At 38.9% G+C, this 21,140-nt stretch overlaps 2 protein-coding genes across 3 annotated transcripts in view; one reads left to right on the plus strand and one right to left on the minus strand.

The window, feature by feature from the left end:
- The window catches only part of radil2b (Ras association and DIL domains 2b), a 53,672-nt gene that overhangs the window by 9,536 nt on the left and 22,996 nt on the right, over positions 1-21,140 (minus strand). For both annotated transcript variants that reach the window (XM_082152090.1, XM_082152091.1), the window contains exons 9-11: positions 10,498-10,717; positions 7,983-8,155; positions 5,396-5,531 (exon numbers count right to left, since the gene is read on the minus strand). In XM_082152090.1, coding sequence (XP_082008216.1) covers positions 5,396-5,531; positions 7,983-8,155; positions 10,498-10,717 — 529 coding nt within the window. The remainder of the gene's footprint in view (positions 1-5,395; positions 5,532-7,982; positions 8,156-10,497; positions 10,718-21,140) is intronic.
- Positions 17-5,386, plus strand: LOC309485624 (uncharacterized protein; the record flags this gene model as incomplete). Its single annotated transcript, XM_082152557.1, has 5 exons — positions 17-33; positions 2,420-2,618; positions 2,659-3,201; positions 3,332-3,472; positions 3,586-5,386. The coding sequence occupies 5 exons, from the start codon at positions 17-19 to the stop codon at positions 3,919-3,921; spliced, it is 1,236 nt and encodes a 411-aa protein (XP_082008683.1). The 3' UTR covers positions 3,922-5,386.

The raw sequence follows: 21,140 nt of genomic DNA on the forward strand, positions 1-21,140 counted from the left end.
AACAAAAAAGAAGAGTATGTTACAAATAGTACAGTATATAAGAAAATACAACGGTAACACTTTACAATAAGGTTCATTAGTTAACATTATTACATGGCTTGGTTGAATTCTAATGTAGAATGCGGTCTGTTATTTCTTGATAACTATAACCAGAGCCCGTCTACGGAGAGCCTGCGCACTCCCTATTAAGTCCTATTGTACCAAATTTTGGTTGTAGTTCCACCAGAGTTCCACTGGGGGCGATCGCCCATGAGTGCAGAATGAATGGGAGTCTATGGGGCTAGACGGCTAAACGTGTCTCTTTCACCCGATAGCCGTTGAGAAATCTCAGATTTGATTGTAGGTTTTGCAAGTTCAACATGGGTTATAGGTCAAAAGTTGAATGAACGAGTACTTATGTCCTTTCGATTTCTTACAGGTTGAGTTGTTGTTGCCCATAACACGCTAGCATTCTGCTAATGAACGCTGATTGGTCAGTGAAGGACTGATTACGACCAGAGATAAAACTTGATGGCATTGTGGCATCCGAAGCGGGACCAGAAACAAACAAAACAAGAACTCTTCTAGCACGTGTATTTACCTGTCAGCTGTGTTGTGTGTTTACCTGTGTCAGCTGTGTTGTGTGTTTACCTGTGTCAGCTGTGTTGTGTGTTTACCTGTGTCAGCTGTGTTGTGTGTTGTGTGTTTACCTGTGTCAGCTGTGTTGTGTGTTTACCTGTGTCAGCTGTGTTGTGTGTTTGCCTGTGTCAGCTCTGTTGTGTGTTTACCTGTGTCAGCTGTGTTGTGTATTTACCTGTGTCAGCTGTGTTGTGTGTTTACCTGTGTCAGCTGTGTTGTGTGTTTACCTGTGTCAGCTGTGTTGTGTAGTTACCTGTGTCAGCTGTGTGTCAGCTGTGTGTCAGCGGTGTTGTGTGTTTACCTGTGTCAGCGGTGTTGTGTGTTTACCTGTGTCAGCTGTGTTGTGTATTTACCTGTGTCAGCTGTGTTGTGTGTTTACCTGTGTCAGCTGTGTTGTGTAGTTACCTGTGTCAGCTGTGTTGTGTATTTGCCTGTGTCAGCTGTGTTGTGTGTTTACCTGTGTCAGCTGTGTTGTGTGTTTACCTGTGTCAGCTGTGTTGTGTGTTTACCTGTGTCAGCTGTGTTGTGTATTTACCTGTGTCAGCTGTGTTGTGTGTTTACCTGTGTCAGCTGTGTTGTGTATTTACCTGTGTCAGCTGTGTTGTGTGTTTACCTGTGTCAGCTGTGTTGTGTGTCTACCTGTGTCAGCTGTGTTGTGTGTTTACCTGTGTCAGCTGTGTTGTGTGTTTACCTGTGTCAGCTGTGTTGTGTAGTTACCTGTGTCAGCTGTGTTGTGTGTTTACCTGTGTCAGCTGTGTTGTGTGTTTACCTGTGTCAGCTGTGTTGTGTGTTTACCTGTGTGAGCTGTGTTGTGTATTTACCTGTGTCAGCTGTGTTGTGTTTACCTGTGTCAGCTGTGTGTCAGCTGTGTTGTGTGTTTACCTGTGTCAGCTGTGTTGTGTGTTTACCTGTGTCAGCTGTGTTGTGTGTTTACCTGTGTCAGCTGTGTTGTGTATTTACCTGTGTCAGCTGTGTTGTGTGTTTACCTGTGTCAGCTGTGTTGTGTGTTTACCTGTGTCAGCTGTGTTGTGTGTTTACCTGTGTCAGCTGTGTGTCAGCTGTGTTGTGTGTTTACCTGTGTCAGCTGTGTTGTGTGTTTACCTGTGTCAGCTGTGTTGTGTATTTACCAGTGTCAGCTGTGTTGTGTGTTTACCTGTGTCAGCTGTGTTGTGTGTTTACCTGTGTCAGCTGTGTTGTGTGTTTACCTGTGTCAGCTGTGTGTCAGCTGTGTTGTGTGTTTACCTGTGTCAGCTGTGTTGTGTATTTACCTGTGTCAGCTGTGTTGTGTATTTCCCTGTGTCAGCTGTGTTGTGTGTTTACCTGTGTCAGCTGTGTTGTGTGTTTACCTGTGTCAACTGTGTTGTGTATTTACCAGTGTCAGCTGTGTTGTGTATTTCCCTGTGTCAGCTGTGTTGTGTGTTTACCTGTGTCAACTGTGTTGTGTATTTACCTGTGTCAGCTGTGTTGTGTATTTCCCTGTGTCAGCTGTGTTGTGTGTTTCCCTGTGTCAGCTGTGTTGTGTGTTTACCTGTGTATTTACCTGTGTCAGCTGTGTTGTGTAGTTACCTGTGTCAGCTGTGTTGTGTGTTTACCTGTGTCAGCTGTGTTGTGTTTACCTGTGTCAGCTGTGTTGTGTGTTTACCTGTGTCAGCTGTGTTGTGTGTTTACCTGTGTCAGCTGTGTTGTGTAGTTACCTGTGTCAGCTGTGTTGTGTAGTTACCTGTGTCAGCTGTGTTGTGTGTTTACCTGTGTCAGCTGTGTTGTGTAGTTACCTGTGTCAGCTGTGTTGTGTATTTACCAGTGTCAGCTGTGTTGTGTATTTACCAGTGTCAGCTGTGTTGTGTATTTACCTGTGTCAGCTGTGTTGTGTAGTTACCTGTGTCAGCTGTGTTGTGTATTTACCAGTGTCAGCTGTGTTGTGTATTTACCTGTGTCAGCTGTGTTGTGTGTTTACCTGTGTCAGCTGTGTTGTGTGTTTCCCTGTGTCAGCTGTGTTGTGTGTTTACCTGTGTATTTATCTGTGTCAGCTGTGTTGTGTAGTTACCTGTGTCAGCTGTGTTGTGTGTTTACCTGTGTCAGCTGTGTTGTGTTTACCTGTGTCAGCTGTGTTGTGTGTTTACCTGTGTCAGCTGTTTTGTGTGTTTACCTGTGTCAGCTGTGTTGTGTGTTTACCTGTGTCAGCTGTGTGTCAGCTGTGTTGTGTGTTTACCTGTGTCAGCTGTGTTGTGTATTTGCCTGTGTCAGCTGTGTTGTGTGTTTACCTGTGTCAGCTTTGTTGTGTGTTTACCTGTGTCAGCTGTGTTGTGTATTTGCCTGTGTCAGCTGTGTTGTGTGTTCACCTGTGTCAGCTGTGTTGTGTGTTTCCCTGTCAGCTGTGTTGTGTGTTTACCTGTGTCAGCTGTGTTGTGTGTTTACCTGTGTCAGCTGTGTGTCAGCTGTGTTGTGTGTTTACCTGTGTCAGCTGTGTTGTGTATTTGCCTGTGTCAGCTGTGTGTCAGCTGTGTTGTGTGTTTACCTGTGTCAGCTGTGTTGTGTGTTCACCTGTGTCAGCTGTGTTGTGTGTTTCCCTGTCAGCTGTGTTGTGTGTTTCCCTGTCAGCTGTGTTGTGTGTTTACCTGTGTCAGCTGTGTTGTGTGTTTACCTGTGTCAGCTGTGTGTCAGCTGTGTTGTGTGTTTACCTGTGTCAGCTGTGTTGTGTATTTGCCTGTGTCAGCTGTGTGTCAGCTGTGTTGTGTGTTTACCTGTGTCAGCTGTGTTGTGTGTTCACCTGTGTCAGCTGTGTTGTGTGTTTCCCTGTCAGCTGTGTTGTGTGTTTACCTGTGTCAGCTGTGTTGTGTGTTTACCTGTGTCAGCTGTGTGTCAGCTGTGTTGTGTGTTTACCTGTGTCAGCTGTGTTGTGTGTTTACCTGTGTCAGCTGTGTTGTGTGTTTAACTGTGTCAGCTGTGTTGTGTGTTTACCTGTGTCAGCTGTGTTGTGTGTTTACCTGTGTCAGCTGTGTTGTGTGTTTACCTGTGTCAGCTGTGTTGTGTATTTACCTGTGTCAGCTGTGTTGTGTATTTACCTGTGTCAGCTGTGTTGTGTATTTACCTGTGTCAGCTGTGTTGTGTGTTTACCTGTGTCAGCTGTGTTGTGTGTTTACCTGTGTCAGCTGTGTTGTGTATTTACCTGTGTCAGCTGTGTTGTGTATTTACCTGTGTCAGCTGTGTTGTGTATTTACCTGTGTCAGCTGTGTTGTGTATTTACCTGTGTCAGCTGTGTTGTCGATGCCTCGAGAGAAAAGAAAGTGCAGAGCGCGTTATTAGACATTCTCTGGACAAACACACCGTTGCCATGTAAAACAGAGCGTTGCTATGGACGCAGGATTCTAACCGCAGAGACGGAACGGACTATTTTCTTTAGCGGAAGCAATACATTCATTTTTAAATCAATAAACTCCCTTTTAAATCAATATTTTGTGTCAAATTATTGATTTATTTGGTGGGTAGCCATTTATTAATCTTTGTTAATGTTAGTTTATGTTCATGTTAGTTCACAGTGCATTAACTATTGTAAACAAGATTTTAATAATGTATTAGTAAATGTTGAAATTAACATGAACAAAGATTAATAAATGCTTTATAATGCTAACTAGTGTAGTTAACTCACGTTAACTAATGAACTTTATTGTAAAGTGTTACCAATACAACAAATGTAACAGAGTTGCACACTAGAGAGATTAATGTAGATCTACATGAACACATTGACACATTTACACTTTTTCACAGATTTAAATGCTTATTGCTTCATAGAAAATCAAAATGAGTCAATATAAAGCTCATTTCTTTCTTAAATGATGTAAAACATGTTTTTTTACTGGAAAATGTGCATTTGTGAACATAGAATTTTGCCATTAAAAGAATAAAATGTATTATATAAGCCTGACTGTGGACTATAGTTCTTCAAAAGACCAAGTAATAAATGTTTCCAGAACAACACAAATTGGCCATCAATATATTTACTGATAAAATCACAAATGTTTTGCCAAAATGATCCTACAAACAGGCAGTGCCGGAATAAATGAACCAGTTTCAGGGCAACTGTCTCAAAAAGTGCAATTAAAATCAATGTAACTTTTAAATTTCACAATGTAATGTGTAACTAGGTAAATTCTGTGTATAATTCTGAATGATAACCTCTTTAATTTTGTAATTAAATATTGAGGTACAAGCCAAACCTTTTTCCACACAATATTGTCTGTCAATTGATTCCAATATGAGACTCTGGACCACAAATCCAGTCATAAAGATACATTTTTTGAAATTGAGATTTATATATCATCTGAAAGCTGAATAAATAAGCTTTCCACTGATGTCTGGTGTGTTAGGATATAGGACAATATTTGTAAATCTGGAATCTGAGGATGCAAAAAAATCAAAACATTGAGAAAATCGTCTTTAAAGTTGTGCATTTATGTTCTCGATTGTGCAGCATTCACTCACAAATTAAAAAAAAAATATATATATTTACAGTCGGAAATTTACAAAATATCTTCATGCAACATGATCTTTACTTAATATCCTCATGATTTTTGGCATTAAAGAAAAATTGATAATTTTGACCCATAACATGTATTGCTGGCCACAGATATACCCGTGCGACACGGTTCTGTGGTCCAGGGTCACATTTGAGTAAATATAAGGCAGAGACATATTGTTTCTTTGAAATAAGGCTCTCATGGACCCGGTGCATGAGATTCAGAAGGCTTGTGTGATGAGTGTGTGTGTGTGTGTGTGTCACCGGTCGTGAGAGTCTCGTCACTGGAAGGCGTCCATGTATCGGCACACGAGTGTCGAGGCTCGTACTCTCTCAGCATGTGATGAAGCTGAGCTGCGTTTAGACTCCTGAACTCCATCCGTAGAGCCTTCCAGCACATCTGCAGACACACACACACACACTCACACACATTACACACCTTTTAATGATGTTTTACGTTCAATCCCGTTCCCATATAAGGGGAACTAAATTCTTTTCATTGCAATAAAAACATCTATTGTTTTTGGGCGAGAAAATAAAAGTTCTCCATGTGTAATCCTGCAGTTTATTTTTTATTACTGTTTAATGTCGCGTAGTAATCATATTTTGATCATCAGTGATGATCACGTGCTTCACGCTAGACTAATAAGGTGGCCGCTTTTTGTAAACACATGTAAACATGAGGCCAAGATGTCTGCGCCCTTGCTGTCAATACAAAAATGCATTTAGAAAGTAGTGCCGGAAACCACTGTGTGAGAACGAAATCACTTTCTAGACACTTTTCCTAGTTCCCCTTATGGCCTGATATAGTGATGATGTAACTGTGCGTGAAGATCGAGTGTTTTCCACCCTGATGACAACTAATAATGTTTTAACCTTGTAACGTTAGCATAAAAACATTATTTAACAACACATTTTTCTGAAATGTTTTAGTTGGATGTTTGTCTAATGTTTTTTTTTTTTTTAATGTAACTTGTTTCGGAATGTTCAGAAAACATTCAAAAGTAACGTTTCCATAATGAGTGAAGAACGATACAACGTTCACATAACCAAGCTCTTTTTATTTTAATCCATTTATTTAATTTTAGTAGTTACTTAGTTTCATCTTATTTTATTTTTATTTTATTTATTTATTTACGTTAATCAATTTAAATATAATGCATTAATTTATTTATTTTAATCATTGTATTAATTTATTTCTATTTAAATAAAATGTTATTTATTTTAATCAAATTATTTTAATATATTGTATTAATTTATTATTTTAATTAGTTTTTATTAAAAATGTATTTATTTAAGTTTAATATTATTTTTATTTAATTTATGTTTTGAGTTTAATCAAATTTATTTTATTTAAATAAACATTTATAAAAAAAATATTGAATGTATTAATTTATTATTTTAATCATTTTTATGTACCGTACTTATTTTTATTTAAATAAAGTTTATTGATTTTAATCAATTTATTTTATTATAATGCATTAATTTATTATTTATTTATTTTAATTCTATTTTATTTGTTTCAAATAATTTATTTTGTTAATGTAATTCTATTTAATTTATGTTTTTAGTTGAATAAAATGCATTTAATTTATTTAAATACTATTTTAATTATTTGTTTAATGTATTAATGTACCATTTATTTATTTTTATTTAAATAAATTTCTAGCTATTTAATCGATTTATTTTAATATAATGTATTCATTTATTATTTTCATTATTTTCAGAAAAACGTCTCCCATTAATGCAGCTCACTATAGCTTCTATGTGGTGTCGCAGGACGAGATCATCGGTTCCGTGTCAGACGCAGACGTGTCTTATCCAGCATCTTTATCTAATGCCATGAAATAATCTCTTTGTGCTCACGAAGCTTTATCCTTTAATGAGTAATGTTTCCTGTTAATTATTTCTGAGGAACATACTAATGCGAGATTGTGATGAAAGAGGAATGCATCTGTAATAAGACGGGAATGCAAACAAGATTCCTTCCTTCCTTTAATGCTCACATAGTGCAATATTTAAGGTTTTAGGTGAACCTTCATCCTTCCCTCGGGTCATTTTGACCCGGAAAATATATTTTTTTAAATGTAAAAATTGAGTGCTCATCTGAGGGGTCCAAGACCCCAGGACTTGAACCACGAGTACACAAAAAAGATTTGAATGGATCCGAGGAGTAAAAAAGTAACAAATCCTTCCCTCGCGGGTCAATCTGACTCCCATAGGAATGAATGGAGTGCGAGGAATGCTTCAGTTCACATAGAAAAACCTAAAAATGCTCAAAATGCAAACTAACAATGCTAAAACTTTACCAAAAATATTATTGTATAATGTCTACATGTGTATCTGAATGCATACTGAAGTTAAACTGACTTTAGGACCCAGAGGAATAGCTTATTTACTCCATATAGAGCTATAAGCATATCTAGAGTCATGAAATATCATGTTATATTATTATTTTCCACAAGAGGTCGACAAAGACACCCAATGTAAGATATTTAGAGCTGAATTAAAAGGGTTATGCATGAAATTGTGAGTTATTTTGAATTAAAGTTGAAAGAATGTCAGGAATGTGCTTAAATTACTATTTATTTATTTATTTATTGATCAAATCTAGTAATAAAAATCTCCAACAAAAATTGCATTAGAAAAAAGAAAAAATATTATCAAAATGAAATACAATAAGCTTTCTGGACAAAAAAAAATAAAAAAAAATAATAATAATAAAAAAAATATATATATAGGGTTTTGGGGCATTTTGACCCGCGAGGGAAGGATTTATACAGGACATGAGGGAAGGATGAAGCTTAAATAATATTTTCCGCATGAATAGAAATGTGAACAGAACGAGCACCTGTAAGAGGTTCTCCCTCGGCGTGGCCAGTAGATTGACAGCGGAGGAGATCTTGAGAAGATAACCGTGAGCCAGATCCCCGAGTCCGGCACTGTGAGCCCAGTCCATCAGCAGGTCCAGATTAGCCCTGATCTGAACCCCACGGGACCAGTGGAAAAACGTCCCGCCGGACCCTTCACACGAGAGCGGGAGTCACATGAGCAGAAGCATTGCTGAACATCAAGTCAAGTCTCCTTCATTTATACAGCGCTTTAACAATATAGATGTTTCACAGCAGCTTTACAGTGATAATAGGAGATTACAGTAACAGAGATTGTTTAGGCTTTACAGCAGATCTAGAATAAAGTTACTGTCCAGATAAAGTTAGTTTTGATTGATTCACTTCCGTTGCAAAGATCATTAGTTATTAACTTAGTGGCCGCTAACACAACACCGTTCTAACAGAAAACAGAAAACTTTTAAAGGTACAATATGCAAGATGTTCTGCCGCTAGAGGGCGCTACATTCCAAACAACAACAATGGCGTAGCTTGATGACGATGTGAAGGAGCGTGGAATGATGGGAACTGTCGTTTTCAACTCCACCGTGGATGTAAATCAGACGGGAATCGAAAATCATGTTCATGGATGAGGTAAAGTTCTATTTTTATAAATGTTGCGTTTAATGACATGCTTTTATTTCATTAAAATGAATTAACCGCAAGAAAAGTAAGGTTTAATACTAAATTGGTTATCATAGATGTTACTGTATTTGTTGACTTCATTGTTGTGATAACGCTGCGCAGTTTTACGTGTTCTAAACAACTGTTGTAAAAGTACATTCGAACATGCCCACATCATTTGCCAAAATACTGATTAATCTTTATGTATAACATGCTATATTTATTTACATGGCCATAAACACCAGACGTGATAAACACTGTCAATAAACTAAACACAAACCTAAAGCAATAATACCCGTACGTTGACATTTAGTCTATAGATATGAATATTTGAGTATATATGTGTGCAGGTGTGTAGTCTTTCTTTACAAACTGACCTCACCAAATTACTTGTCTGGCCTTAAAAACTCATAATACAGAATGTTTTGTCGTTTCCGCGTGTGAACTGGAATCATTTTGACAACGTTCACATCTGCATCTATCGATTATTTTAGTATTCTACAGATCATTCCATCGATTAATCGGATAAAAATTGTGGTATTAAAAATAGATCCAAGTGAACAAACGCCTTTAAAATACAAATATATAATAAGCAAATAAATAAAGTATCAAAGTAAGTTATCATATGGGTTTTATTGAACAACACTGTAAAATAAATGATTTAAACTAATATAAACATAACTTATGTGTCACAGTTGAGTTCTGTCTGAGTCTTGTTTGCATTAGTCACATGTCTTTGCTCTGTTTTCCCGCCACTCATTTGTTTCTATGGTTACCGTCATCATCAGTTCAGTTGTTTCACCTGTTTAGTCATCTTCATCATGTCTCACCTGTGTTCTGTTAATCAGTGTAATCTGTGTTTGTATTTCTGTCAGTCCTTGTCCGATCTCTTATTTAGTGTGTGTGTGTGTGTGTTTCTGCCTGTTCTGCCGTCCTGTGTTTAATTACTAATAAACCTTCGTTGTGGAATTATATCCTCGTTTCTGTCTGCCTTCCTGCAACCCACCGTGACATTATGTACATTACGCATTATAACAAACGGCCTGGTGTTAGTTGTTGTTGCACTACGGCATGATCAAATCCTTGTTTAATACTGGCCAAACAACAAATTCAGATGTCGACTTAATCTTTGATATTTTGGCCACTTTTGTATGACAGAAATGCAACAGCCGTTTAAACTTTTATTTTGAAATCGCGACAAACAACAATTTGCATATTTAGAAACATATTTATGTATTGTCATGTGTTGGCATAGATTTACAAATTAGTTACTTTTATGATGGACAGATGCACTTTTATGATGGATAGATGCACTTTTATGATGGATAGATGCACTTTTATGATGGACAGATGCACTTTTGTGATGGATAGATGCACTTTTATGATGGATAGATGCACTTTTATGATGGACAGATGCCCTTTTATGATGGATAGATGCGCTTTTATGATGGACAGATGCACTTTTATGATGGATAGATGCACTTTTATGATGGACAGATGCACTTTTATGATGATAGATGCACTTTTATGATGGACAGATGCACTTTTATGATGGACAGATGCACTTTTATGATGGATAGATGCACTTTTATTATGGATAGATGCACTTTTATGATGGATAGATGCACTTTTATGATGGATAGATGCACTTTTATGATGGATAGATGCGCTTTTATGATGGACAGATGCACTTTTATGATGGAGAGATGCACTTTTATGATGGATAGATGCACTTTTATGATGGATAGATGCACTTTTATGATGGACAGATGCACTTTTTTTCCTGCCATACACTATATAGGGATTAGTGAATGAGTGAATGAGTGAACGTTTCGGACACAGCTCATGTCTCACCTCTCTCCATCAGCAGGTTGAACAGCAGAGCGTTGATGAAGAAGAAGATGTAGGCGAAGAGCTGCTGTCGGATCTGTGGATGCACCTGGAAGACTGTGAGTGAATGCAGTGTTTGTGTGCAGATGTGCAGGACTCGCCTGATGTCCTCGGGAACATGCAGCGTCCCGCTCTCCGAGAACGCATTACTGTCCAGAAAGCCCGGCAGAAGCGGGTACAGCATCTGACAAACACACACATGAATACTCATCAGTCATCGTTACACAACCACACTGAGATGAAGCGGAGAAAACACTAGATCTGAATGATGATGGACACAACACAGACACAGCCACGACACCAAACACCTGTTGATGTCAAGCTGGCCGGCAAAGATTTTAATTTAAAAAAAAAGCATTCTTTTATTTTATTTCTTATTATTATTATTTTTTCATTATTTTATATATATATATATATATGGAATTTCGACAATGCAAGCAAGATGCATCTGCGGAAAGGTATGCAAGAACCTGCACGGCCTGAAAATACATCAGGCAAGGATGAAATGCACGGAGCGGGAGAGTGTACTGCAGCGCACAGGATCTGATCCTGGTGAGACGCAGGAGGAGCCCGGCCAGGATTCACCCCACAGAGCCCAGTCCCTCCAAGCAGTGGAACCCTCCAATCCCTGCAGAATAGTCCCACAGAAGCGGATCAAGTGGCCTTCAGCTAACAGCCAAAGCATGTGGTCGCAGTTTGACATCGATGTTAGCAAGATCCTTGAAGCTACAGCTAAGGGAGAAGTGGACAGCCGGCTGGAGGCCATGACGGCAATTATAGTCAGCTATGCAGCCGAGAGATTTGGCTATGTTGAGAATGGAAATGCCAAGCCCTCCTATGCTAGGAATCGTAGAGCCACACAGATCCATCAACTGCGTCAGGAGCTTCGAAGTCTTAAACAACAGTATAAGGTGGCTAGAGAAGAGGAAAAGCAACCACTCGCTGAGCTTCGTAACATCTTAAGAAAGAAGCTCATGTCCCTGCGCAGGGCAGAGTGGCACCGGAGGAGGGGTAAGGAAAGAGCAAGGAAGCGTGCTGCCTTTATTTCCAACCCCTTTTCCTTCACTAAAAAGCTTCTTGGTGACAAGCGCAGTGGCAGCCTCACATGCTCAAATGAGGAGGTGAACTCTTTTTTGCACAACACCTTGAGCGACCCAGATAGGGACCTGGAACTGGAACCACACACAGCCCTAATAACCCCACATCCTCCGACAGTTGAATTTGTCATGAGGGAGCCCAGCTGGACAGAGGTGCAGGAGGTGGTGGAAAAAGCTAGATCAGCCTCCGCTCCAGGGCCTAGTGGAGTTCCATACACTGTGTACAAGCGCTGCCCGCAACTCCTTCGGTACCTGTGGAAGAGTCTGAGGATGATCTGGCGTAGGGGAAGAGTTGCAAAGCAGTGGAGATACGCAGAAGGTGTATGGATCCCCAAGGAAGAAAATTCCAAGAACATCAGTCAGTTTAGAGTCATCTCACTGCTGAGCGTCGAAGGCAAGCTATTCTTCAGTGTCTTGTCACGACGACTAACTGAGTTCCTCTTGAAGAACAACTATATTGACACCTCTGTTCAGAAGGGTGGAATCCCGGGAGTGCCAGGATGTTTGGAACACACGGGAGTCATCACACAAATCATTAGGGAGGCTCGTGAAGGAAAAGGAGACCTTTCAATGTTATGGTTGGACCTTGCTAATGCATATGGCTCCATACCACACAATCTCATTGTGCTTGCCCTCCAGCGACATTATGTTCCCAGCAAAATCACAGACCTTATCCTGGATTATTATTGCAAGTTCAGGTTAAGAGCCACTACTGGGTCAGGGGTATCAGACTGGCATCGGTTAGAGAAAGGCATAATTACAGGTTGTACCATCTCAGTAATTCTCTTTGCCCTTGCCATGAACATGATTGTGAAGTCGGCAGAGGTAGAGTGCAGAGGCCCCTTGATGAAATCTGGAGTGCGACAGCCCCCAATAAGAGCTTTCATGGATGATCTGACAGTCACCACTACATCCGTACAGGGCAGTAGGTGGATTCTCCAAGGGCTAGAGAAGCTCATCAACTGGGCAAGGATGAGCTTTAAACCAGAAAAATCAAGGTCGCTAGTGCTCAAAAGAGGGAAAGTAGTGGACAAGTTCCGATTTTCACTGGCCGGAGTCACCATCCCGTCCATAACCGAGAAGCCAGTCAAGAGCCTCGGCAAGGTTTTCGACTGTAGCCTCAAGGATTCTGCCTCCATCCAGAAAACCAGCAAAGAGCTTGAGTCTTGGCTGAGCAGGGTGGACAAATCAGGTCTACCTGGGAAGTTTAAGGCCTGGATTTACCAGCATTCTATCCTGCCCCAGATCTTGTGGCCCCTGCTGATGTACGAAGTGCCCATAACAACTGTCGAGGCCCTGGAGAGAAAGATCAGCAGTTATCTGCGTAGATGGCTTGGGTTACCTCGCAGTCTGAGCAGTGCTGCCTTGTATGGCACCAGCAATGTCCTGCAAATCCCAATTAACAGCCTTTCTGAGGAGTTCATGGTGTCAAGAACACGGGAAGCATGGCAGTATAGAGAGTCCAGGGATCCAAAGGTGGCAGCAGCTGGCATACAGGTGCGAACAGGCAGGAAATGGAGTGCAGGAAAATCGCTGGAGGTGGCTGAGTCACGGCTGAGGCAGAAGGCACTGGTGGGGCCCATAGCAACAGGGCGTGCAGGCTTTGGCTACTTCCCGGTAACAAGAGTTGACAATGCTCAAGGCAAAGAGCGTCAACATCTTGTTCAGGAGGAAGTGCGGGCAGGCGTGGAGGAAGTTAGAGCTAGCAGGATGGTGGGAATGGGACAGCAAGGAGCTTGGACAAAATGGGAAAAGGGGATCCCTAGAGCACCTCCTTAGTAGCTGTCCAAAAGCCCTCGGAGATGGGCGTTATCGCTGGCGCCACAACCAGGTGCTTAAGGCAGTTGCTGAGAGCATAGCTACAGCCATTAACACCATCAAGGGCCACCACAATCCAAGGAGCATCAACTTTCTTAGAGCCGGAGAGAAAGCCCTTCCACAACCCAGAGCAAAGTCTGGCCTCCTCACTACTGCCACTGATTGGCAACTGGAAGTGGATATTGGAAAACAGCTAAAGATCCCAACCAGAATAATATCCACAAGGCTTCGTCCAGACATGATTATATTCTCAGATTCTACCAAGCAGTTGATCTTGTTGGAGCTCACTGTGCCTTGGGAAGAGCGCATGGACGAGGCCAATGAGAGAAAGCGCGCCAAGTACCAGGAGCTAGTTGAAGAGTGTAGAAGGCAGGGCTGGCAAACCCGTTGTGAGCCTCTGGAGGTGGGCTGCAGAGGATTTGCAGGGCGATCACTCTGCAGTGTGTTTAAAACCCTAGGCATCACAGGGGAAGCTAAAAGAAAGGCGATCAGATCCGCAACTGAAGCTGCAGAGAAAGCCACACGTTGGCTGTGGATTAAGAGGGCAGAACCATGGGCAATTGCTGCTGGGACACAGGCCGGGGTCTGATCAACTCCGGTCGGGTCGCCTGGGCGAGGGTGTCTGATGTTGAAAGACCCGAAACACCCAATGACCCCAGGTTACATCACTGAGGATGTGTCCCAGTGCATCTGCATGATGTATCCTTTACATATATACATATATATATATATATATATATATATATATATATATATATATATATATTTTTTATTTATTCTATTTTCTATTTAATTTTTGATATTTTATTATTATTTTTTTATATATTTTATTGCATTTATTATTATGAATTAAAATAAAATAAAATAAAATAAAATAAAATAAAATAAAATAAAATAAAATAAAATAAATTTGTCCACGTCTACAAAGCTGGTTTGGAATTATTTTTATTGTCTGTATGTCACTTTATTTTAAGGTGTCATATATATTTAAGTACTGAGTAATATTAAGCAACCACATTTAATTACTATAGGGTTAGCGTAGGATTAGGGTTTGGTTGAGGATTAGTTGCATGTAATTATGCGTAATTTACAGTTATTACTAGAGTAACTACATGCAACAAGGACACTGTAAAATAAAGTGTTACCGACAATTCTTGTTTTTCTACTGGAATATTTCAGTGATTATCATTAATGATTTATCGGTGCACATCATTATTGTGTTAATAATGTTGAATCAGAATAAGTTCCTCTTGCAGCATCTCTTCTCTTCTCTGATGATGTGGGCGGGGCTATAACCTGTCACTCACATGAGATCAGCCAATAGCAAACCACAACCATCCAATCAATTCCACACAGACACAATCAAGCCCCGCCCACATTTGCTCTTGTTCCAGAAGCGTTTCACTCAGATATACGAGAGAAGAACAGACCAGCACAACTTTATAAGGACTTTAAAGACAAGATAATCCATTTAGTTCTTATCAGGAAAGAAGGCAACAGAACTTCCTCCAACCCAACAAACACAAGCTCTGCTCAGTGTCCGAAATGATCTCACTGATCACGCTTCTTCATCATCCTCTGGTCTTCATCATCAGAGGTTCAGGGTCTCTGACCGAAAGACCAAACAACCACAAGCTTTCTTTCTCTTCATCTCGCATCCTTCCTTCCCGCTAACCCTGTCACGGCCCTAAACGACTCTAATAAAGATGTCGATTGTCTGCCCTGGTGAAAAAAAGAAGCTTTGTTGTATTTGAAATATATTCCCTTTTTCAATAGTACATTGCAAATATACAAACAAAATTTGTTACTATCTTTAAATATATTAAAAGTATATTAGCATCATGCTTTTACCAACTTTCACAATGCAACTTTTAACACACTTTAAAATAATTGTACTTTAGTATATTTTCAAAAAATATATTTGAAGTGAAAATTCTGTTTATTTTTTTAAAGTGTATTTATTTGCACTTTATTAAAAATATATTCTAGGTATATTTTTAACTGTGTGCTGGAAATAATAATTGTAACAATGCATTGAAAGTATACTTTCAAAATACATTATAGTATACAATAGTATATTGTACAAAGTATTATTTGTTTATTAATGTGCATTTGTTATTGAAGACAAAGGTATTACTGAGCATATACTTTTTACTCAAATATAATACACTTATGGAATATTGCTTGTGTGTTTCAAAGACACTCGTAAATAATTAACACAATGTAATGTATTTGTAACACAAAATAAAGTACACTTTAATATCACTAATCAAGCATGTAATAAGTCCCTACACAAACACACACTGGGCCCTATCTTACACCCAGCGCAATTGACTTTGTACACTGACGCATGTATCATTCCTATTTTGCACCCGCGCACAGCGGACTTTTCCCTCCACAGACGCATGTCGGTAAATTAGGGAATGAACTTGCGCTCCCGGGGGCGGTTCAGCGAAAAGAGGAGGCGTGTTCCGGCGCAAACGTTCCCTGGTGCTATTTTGCAGGTTTAGAAAACAATTCCGCCACTGACCAGGAGAAACCTCGTCTAAAGTCAGTGGCGCGTTGCGCATGTTATTCAGAGGCTATTTTAAGGGCGCATACTTGGCCATAATGTAGCGTGTGCACAACGCACACACACACTTTGCTTCTCTCATCTACTCACAGACGCAGCAGTTCTCATTTTTAGAAAACCATACATTATTACAAGGAAAAATATTACCACACGAGGGAAATCATTGTGGTGTCCATGAAGATGTGAAAAAATAGTCATAAATCTAGCTTACACATTTACCCAAATTATCATACGCCTGTTTAACCGAAGCTAATTTGGGAGTGTTTCTCCATCCCCGATGTCACTTCTATGTGTTTTACGGCCCTGACGAGAACGTCGGTCTCCTCGGCTGTGAACCGCTCCTGGCAAATCCGCCGTTATAATAGCAATCCGCCATGGAACAAGCGCGCCTGCTCTTAAAGGGAATGTGAGATGATGCTCTGATTGGTTTATTTCACGTTACGCCCAAACCACACCTATGAGTAATGAAGCTACTTCAGACCAACACATTTTAGATTTGCGCGATCCGCCCACAAAGTTACTTGCGTTTTGCAGTTGATACTGGCGTTTCAGATCGTTAAAATAGGGCCCACTAAGTATACTTGAAGTTGCTCACAAAAGTACACTAAATACACTTAAAGTTATGCTTTACTACAATTTAATTACAGCTAAAATATACATAGTACAAAATGAATTGTTCCAAAATGGCTCACTTCTAGGTAGCTAATCATTAACACACTTGAGTATAGTGAAATAGTGTGTCTGCAAGTATTCTTCGCATGTCTTGTATTCTCCAGGGTGGATGAAGATGAAACACATGTTTCTGCCATCCCTGTTTCTATCAACACTTCAAACTCCAGCAATGAGCGTGTGAACTCATCTCCAGCTGGCGGCGGGAGTGATATAGAGTTGGAGAATCCCTGAAAGAGTCCTGTATGAGGCACACAGCGCAGAAACACAATGCTGGTTTTGTTCAGAGTAATGTTGTGCAGACAGACGGCTGAACCCAGTCTGCGCTCGGCATACGTATAGATCCGCGTCTCACACACTCACACTGTCTTGGCAGTCGCTGTGAGCTTTGGCAGTGAGTTTAGAAAGTATTCACCCGAAACCATAGAGAGAAAAAGTGGAAAAAGTGAGGCGTACAACCAGACTGCTCCCCCACTTCATCTGGGAACTGAAACTGAGGTTCACCTATAAAAGTTCTCAACGGCGATATTGTCTCTTCACTGATCAGTTCACAATATATGGATTAGTTCACTTTAAAATGAAAATGAAGTCATTGTTTACTCATGTTGTTGTCAGACTCGCTTTAGGTTGAGGGCCGGATGGCCTTTTTTAAACCTTAGTGCGCTGACAATTAATATTTATCTTAACAAATTAATAAAACTAGAAAAGCACTGCTTTGTGAAAACATTTTTACAGTGAAAAGACTAATGTTTCATAATTTTTTTATTAAGGATGCCCTGAATATAATTTTTTTCAGGGCTGAATCCAATACCATTCGCCTTTTTTCTTCCTGTAGTCAATACTTCTATCCCTTAAAACTCATCTTTGATCACCAAACTGACATATTTAAATGTTTTTTCATCTTCATGCCTCAAAATATCTTGAATGTAACTCGACACCCTTGCCTCATTTAGTATTCGTGGTTCTATGAATATGCAAATGAGCCCCGCCTCCACTCACTCACTCAGCTCAGAGATCCACTGGTTGACGATCACACGTTGATCTGATTGGTTAGGAAGTTTGTGACGTCAGAAACAGTGTCCTTGAGTCCAAATGATTCCAACTAAACGGACTTACTGATATTCCTTTACATTTAGAAAGATTTTTAAAACTAAATCGTTATATCGTTATAGTTATCGTCCCTGGTGTGAACGGCCCATTTCTATCTAACTGTTTGACAAGTATCCAATAGTTTAAACAATGGCACGTGAAAATAAAAAATTACATTTATTTTAATTTAATTTATGTAATACTTCTAAGCATTTTAATTTGTATTGCATCTCTTTCCTCGTCACTGTCATCTGTGATTTGCTGACTGGCAATATTCCCCGTAAAGCTGATTCGCAATGATTTCTATCAAAATATGATGCATATATTGAAACATGCTATCCAGTTGAAAGCATTTCTCTTCATCTAACATTAACTCTTTCAGACTGAAAACAAAGTGAATATTGAGAGTCCATCACTGGGAATCACCAACAAAACATGCTTTTCCAAGTTAAAGCCGACCCGCAGCTGTTTCCTTCTCAGCGAGATACAATCACACACAACTCCAACAGAGAATACAGAGCCTGTTATTGTAGTCGTAAAACATCAGTTTGCTCTCCAACCCGTCGTGTTTATTTTTGATTCAATTTTCCTATTGAAAATATTGACTTCATAATGGAGGCCTGGCACTGTACGAGCAGAAGAGGACATTTTCCAAGCTTTTAAAGTCTAAAATGTCATTTACAGAGAAGTGGATGCTTCGTGCCACCAGTGCAAACCACAGTTTAATCACTTCCACTCTCAATGCACATCAATAAAAACATTTCTCAGAATTAAAATGCTAAGAAGGAAAATTCCCACGACTAACTTTTTGATTTATTTCATGCTCAATGTGATTATCTTTATAATGAATAGAAATGAGTCAAGGATAAGGTTATTTTACTAAATAAATACAAATTTTCCTGTGATTAGCATCATTATGCGGTTTGGCCTTTAATATTCAAACATAATTGTTGGTGTAAAACATGAGAAAGTGAGAGAAAAAAAATCAATCTTTACTGTTGGCCAGAAACACGGCTCACATTCCAATAAACCCAATATTCTGTTTCCACAGACAAGCACAAAACGCTGGACGTTGCATTGCACTAAATCAAATCACAGCCATTCAAAGACTCTCTTGGAACAAAGATGAATTATAATTTCCTAAAGGGCGAGACGTTTGAGGATTTTCCCATGCAGAATACAAATCAATCCTAAATCCGGGCTTTGCCAAATTACTGTACGTCTGAACATTGAAGGAGAGTCTGTGAGAAACGAGCTTGTAAAATATCACCCAGGATGCATTTCATCATTTTAGGGCTTTAGGTCAAAGGGTTTATATATGTACACTATCTTTTAAGAGTTTGGGGTCGGTAAGATTTTTAAATTACTCACTGAGGTGGAATTTATTTGATAAAAAAATACAGTAAAAACAGTGAAATATTATTGCAATTTAAAATCACTGTTTTATGTGAATATATAGTAAAGGGTCATTTATTTCTGTGATCAAAGCTGAATTTTCAACATCATTACTCCAGTCTTCAGTGTCACATGATCCTTCACAAATCATTCTAATATGAGGATTTGATGATCAAGAAACATTTATGATTATTATCAGTGTTGAACAGCTGTGCTGCTTCAGATTTGTGTGATACATTTTATTTTTCAGGATTCTTTGATGAATAGAAAATCCACGAAACCACAAAATTGTGTTAGATTATAAATGTCTTACTATCACTTTTTGAGCAATTTACAATTTACTTTTTTATTTTTTTACTTTCTTAAACTTAAAAAAAAAGAATCTTACTGACCCCAAAGCTTTTGAACAGTATTGTATCTAGTTTTGCAGATAAATATGAATTGGGTCAACACATGAATTTCTTTAAAGTCCCCCTGTGTGAAAATCCAGCTTTTAAATTCATAAGTCGACAGCATTGCTGAGTATTTCCTCCTTAAAACTGCAGTGAACCAAAGACAGTCTCAAACACACGCTTTGAAATCGCTGGTGTTTCTGACGTCACAAACTACCTTGTAACCAATCAGATCAACGTGTGATCGTCAACCAGTGGATCTCTGAGCTGAGGGAGTGAGTGGAGGCGGGGCTCATTTGCATATTCATAGAACCGCGTATACTAAATGAGGCAAGGGTGTCGAGTTACATTCAAGATATTTTACAGCATGAAGATGAAAAAACGTTTAAATATGTCATTTTGGTGATCAAAGATGAAGTTTAAGGGATAAAATGATTGAGTACAGGGAGACTTTAAAATACTTAAGTGTTGTTAACTAATATAGTTAGGGTTAGAAAAAAAGCACATCATATCAAACCAACTGTGCAAAACAACTTGTTTATCTCTGTTTCCAGCTGATATTTGAATGCACAAACTGATCCAAAATAAGAGCACAGACTCATTCAGCCGAAGAAATGCTAAACTCTGTATAATTCCCCTCTGTCACTCAGTGGAAGAGAGTTATCAGCGGACAGCACTCGCCGCACCAGAGCGGAGACAAACTCTGATAACACTCTATGCTACAACTCACACTCCATTTCCTCTCTGATGCACACACAAAACCAACAGATTCTGCTGGGGTTTGACTATAAATCTGCCAACAGTCATGAGAAGGTTCTAGTAAGCTAAAACTAAAACCATAAAAAACTTTTGTTAGTTGAAACAAAATAAATATTTTAAAAAATAACTAAACTTATTTTTTTTCCAGCTATAGTAGCCAAGGCAACACTTATTTTCATTTTCATTTAGTTTAAGTTGGTGTACTAAACTAACTAAAACTGAAATAAAAAAGTAAAAAAAGTTGTATAGGTATATTTAATTATTTTTTTTTTTAAATGACAAAACACTTAACTTTAAATAAAATTCTAATGAAAACAGAAAATGTAAAAATACGACAAATTAATTCAGATGTAGAGCTATATTTTACTATTTATTTTGTAAATGTTAATGTTTTTTTGACTCACTCATAAAGACTTTCATTACTGGATGAATCTGCGTTTTTGAACGAATCTCTTGAATGAATGATTCAATGACTCATAAAGACATCAAATGTTTCATTACTGGATGAATCAGCATTTTTGAATGAATCTCTTGAATGAATGATTCAATGACTCATAAAGACATCAAATGTTTCATTACTGGATGAATCAGCGTTTTTGAACGAATCTCTTGAATGAATGATTCAGTGACTCATAAAGACATCAAATGTTTCATTACTGGATGAATCAGCGTTTTTGAACGAATCTCTTGAATGAATGATTCAATGTCTCACTCATAAAGACATCAAATGTTTCATTACTGGATGAATCAGTGTTTTTGACCGAATCTCTTGAATGAATGATTCAATGACTCATAAAGACATCGAATGTTTCATTA

Source organism: Leuciscus leuciscus, assembly GCF_965113295.1.
Source record: "Leuciscus leuciscus genome assembly, chromosome: 21".
NCBI classification, from domain to species: Eukaryota; Metazoa; Chordata; class Actinopteri; order Cypriniformes; family Leuciscidae; genus Leuciscus; species Leuciscus leuciscus.